The 4194-nt window shown below is 49.2% G+C and overlaps 1 protein-coding gene across 1 annotated transcript; it reads right to left on the bottom strand.

Moving 5' to 3' along the window:
• Nucleotides 1-104: 104 nt before the first annotated feature.
• LOC108011621 (uncharacterized) lies at nt 105-4170 on the bottom strand. Its single transcript, XM_017076802.4, has 6 exons — nt 1656-4170; nt 1439-1592; nt 1257-1381; nt 1089-1191; nt 745-1016; nt 105-686 (listed from the first exon to the last, which is right to left on the bottom strand). The coding sequence occupies exons 1-6, from the start codon at nt 3767-3769 to the stop codon at nt 581-583; spliced, it is 2874 nt and encodes a 957-aa protein (XP_016932291.3). The 5' UTR covers nt 3770-4170; the 3' UTR covers nt 105-580.
• Between the last annotated feature and the right edge of the window lie 24 nt (nt 4171-4194).

The raw sequence follows: 4194 nt of genomic DNA, 5'->3' as shown, positions 1-4194 counted from the left end.
GTATTTTCTTTGTGATTTATCTTAGCAACCATCCATCGGTCATTTTGTAAACTAGGTGACCTTGCATAATTTCGGTGAATTAGGCATTTTTATCAAATTTATAATTCTGCGTTAAATATTGTTTTATTAACATTAATGTTTGTTTAATTTGGATGTGTTAAATTTTACACGTGTGCCGTCGCATTCGCTTAGAAATTGACGGGAATAGTAAACTTAGAACTTAGAACTAAAGTTTTTTGTTAAGAGCTAGGCGTGATAAGCTGACCATTAAAGGTAGGCAGAAACTAAAGAATAAAACATAGATTTAGTCTAAGTTGTAGTAATTTAACAATTCAATATGTCAAGTCAAACAATTTCACAATCTTCTGTAAAGAAATATTAAACAATACAGCTTGGAAAAATGAATATGGCTCTTGATCAAGTTGTAAGTCAATGCGGTTAGAGTAGGGAAGATGAGTGGCCAGCTGCTGCAGGCGTGCTTTGTTTGGGAGAGAGTAAGGACCAAGCAGCCGACGGCAACGCATGGGTGGGTTATAACCGTAGGTAAGAGATTTTAAAACACTTAAGACAATGCCGATGTTTAGTTACGTCGCGTTCGCCGACGAGCATTTCCGGCGAAGGCGTTTGACGCACCCGGGTGCTGGCCGCTATACAAATTGTCTAAGAACTCGTGCAATGTAGCTTCGCTGAAAGACAGAATATATATTAACTATATTTCATAACTTCTAAGAAATCGTCTCCTACCTAACGCCACTGACTCCTCCGCCTGGATGATGAACACCCCGATCGTGATGTGGCTGCTGCGATTGCTGGTGTTGTTGTTGCTGCTGCTGTTGTTGTTGTTGTTGAGCACCGCGTACAATGCGATACTGCACCATGTGCGAGTTTGGTTCCAAATGTGACAAAGCTCCTTTTTGGCAGTTGGCCCACTCGGTTATGTCATAGACCTTACCATCCATTAGCGCCAGGTATTTCCACCGCAAGCCCATCATGCTGGATTCGGCCCAAATGTCGCCCTATCGCCAAATAAAAACAGTAAAAAGAGTTTGTATATAAAAATCCAATTTAAGCTCTCAGTACACACTTACATCTTTGGCGGAATGCCGTATTTTACAGGAGGCGCACTCCCGCGCCGCATAATGAGGGCGTTCGGTTAGCTTGCGAGGATGACGCTGGGCACAGGTGCTACACCTATTTGGGGAGGCGAACATAAGGATCAGTGCTTCTCAACGCCTGAACTCTTGGGGCATACGCACCTTATGGTATTGGCTGCTTCAGCCATTTTGGTTTGCAGTTGGGAAAGTAGATCATGCAACTCCGTCCACGCCTTCTCTGCGTGCAGTGTCTCGGCAATGCTTTGGTCATAAATGAGACGATTCTCCTACAATTGAAAACAATGTAAGTCAGGCACCCAATATTTGAGATAAAAATTCCTTACCGGTTCTCCGATTAACTCAAAGGCGCGCTGAAGCACCTTAAAAGCCTCCTCAGCACCGGCCTGTTTGTTTTTGTCGGGATGTACGAGCACGGCAATCTTTTTGTAATGCTTACGGATCTGTTCCTGCGAGCTGTCTGGTGGGACACCAAGTATGCTGAAATAAATACAGACACTTGTTGGATGACAAGCCATTGAACGATCGCTAAGCAAAGCTCACCTGTATGCATCTTTCCCTTTGCAATTCAGCAGAGAGTACATTGCCTCTTCGCCGGTTTGTGGCAGGCGTCCAGTTTTGAACTGCTCAGATGTGGGTTCAGGAGGTTTGCGTTTATAAAAACGTCTCCACACGGCCCATCGTGAGTTCTTGGCAAATCGAGCGTCGAATCGACGCCAGTAACTTCGCCACCAAATGCTCGGCTTTCCAGAATTCTGCTTTAGTTCTTTGTGCAGCTGCCGCGCATAGGTCAATCCAGACACGTAGGCCAGAGTCATCCGCTCGTAGGCCATGCTGAAACCCAGGACAATAATATCGTAGACCAAATAGAACAGCCAAGTTAAAAGTTTCATAGTGTAAATCCACCAAGTGTGCAGGATTCGTTTAGCTAACTGGTAGTTGCGGCTGCTGGAAATGCTGTTTGCATGGGTGGGCGAGTTGGACGAGGAATAGGCATTGTTTCGATTGCGCTTCGATGAGTAGGAGTAGCCAGAACTGTTATTCGAGTTAAGATTCGAGGAGGAATACCGCTTGGACGAAGAGGAACTAACATTGTTATTACTGGTGTAATTAAAGGTGCTGCTGTTATTACTGCTGCCCGAATTGCAGCTGGCTCCAGTGTGATTCGAGTGACTTCCATAGGAATTGGGTTTGTTATTGCCTGATTTTCGTGATGAGTTGCTAAAATTGGTGGTCGGAGTCAAATTGCTGTGATTGTTCAAGCTGATGTTAGAGGGGACCGACGCGCAAGTTGTCTTTTGCTCTGTAGACTTCAGGGTGTTACTGCTGAAGCTCTTCGGCTGCAGTGGCCGCTTCTTGTCCTGACTTATAGGCTTGCTTGATTTGATCTGCGTCTGTAGCGAGGTCGGTTGGAGGGGCTGCGACTGTTGCACCTTGAGCGCCGCAGCCTGGTTGGCCGGACCTCGCTTCTTGCCTCGACTGGCGTGCGCATGTCCAACACTGGCCGCCGCCGAACCCATCTCCTTGGAATCGTGCATAGGCGAACGCTTCGCCATGCGCATCTCGCGATTTCCATTTCCATCCTCCTTGCCCTGACGCCGCTGCGGTTGTGTACTGTAGTCCACTGCGTTGCCTGCTCGCATCTCTCCCCCAGTGGCGCTCGATTTTGTGCCCTTGCTGAGCACATCGGAGTACGACATGGGCATGGGTTTTACCTCGGCCACGATGCGCTTCTTGCCCTCGGTATGACCAGGCACAACAACGCTCGACTTGTTGATGGCAGTTGGTGAGACGGTGGCAGTGGCCAAAGTTATTTTGTGGGCCTTTGCAGGTTTGGAGGCCACTGGCAGTGGGCTGACGGATTGCGACAGAGGCTCCGGCGTCTGCTGCTGGACCTGGTTCGACATCTGTGCCTGGGTTGTCTGTGGTTCAGCCTGGTGGTTTTCATTCTCGTTGGCCTCATCCCCGAATTGTATGTAGCTTCCGCCAGTTAGGTTGGGTGACCAGTTGTTAACCAGGTTGTTGATAAGCAAATTAGCACTGCTGGGCGAATGAATGATTTGGGGGGCAGTATGTGTTTGAGTCTGTGTCTGCTGAGGCTGGCGCTGCTGGGCTTCTTGTTGCTGGGTCTGCGGCAAGGTCAGAGGATTCGTAGCAAACAGTTCATAGAGTGGAGTCGGGTGCGGCGTAGTCGGCGAGGCGGTCTGGTGCTGCTGCAGCTGATGGTGGTTAAGCGGGGCCATGTTGATATGCGTGAAGAGCTGAGCGCTGGCCTCGTTGACTGGGTTCTCCGGGCAGTGGTATACCTTAAGGAAGTTTCCGTGTCCCACAGGCAGTACCGAGTAGGTCTCCGGCTGGCCTGGCTGCCCGGAATAGGTCAGGTTGTACAGGTACTCGTTGTACAAGTGCGGCTGCGGCTGCTGCTGCTGAAGATGGGGCGGAAACGGGGGTGCGGCCAGATGCGACGGCGGATGTGGCCACATCATGGGCCCAGATGCCTGGCCGTGCTGCTGCTGGTGGATCAGGTAGTTTTGGTTTTGGTGCTGATGCTGCTGGTGGGCCCGGAAGTTGGCCACTTCCTCCGTGTGGGGAAGGACGCGAAAGGGGGCGGGTTCGGCCGCGCCGCCCCCCAGCTCGTCGTCCTGACGTGTCGCCATGTTCCTCGATGGAGCCTGTGCTTTTTGCGCACCAGCTCCGCTCTCCTATTGGAATTTCATGCGCGCCTCATGTGTCCACCGTCTGTAAATCAGCCGCGAATCTGCTGCGATCCCAGCGAGAATTCGGTTCTCAGTGGGCTGGCTCGGGCCCAATTTTCACGCCAAACTCCCAATAAAACCCGAAGCGTGCGTGTGTAAGTATTTTTTATCTTCTTATTGCAAACGTCAAATTTTGCAAGAAGAAGAGGTCCATTACATTACAACCATAATTGCGAACACCCGTGAATGTCATTCGCGAATCGCAATCATAAACAAATTATCGATAAGGGGTTACGGACTAGAATAACTAAACAAAGTACTCTTTAAAGGGAATGGAATTAATATTTTTCAATTTGCTAACAATCGCGAACAAACCAAATTCCTGC

The sequence above is a fragment of the Drosophila suzukii genome, chromosome 3 (assembly GCF_043229965.1).
Source record: "Drosophila suzukii chromosome 3, CBGP_Dsuzu_IsoJpt1.0, whole genome shotgun sequence".
Classification (NCBI taxonomy): Eukaryota; Metazoa; Arthropoda; class Insecta; order Diptera; family Drosophilidae; genus Drosophila; species Drosophila suzukii.
Note: the sequence above shows the minus strand (reverse complement) of the source record. Positions and strands in the feature narration are given on the sequence as shown.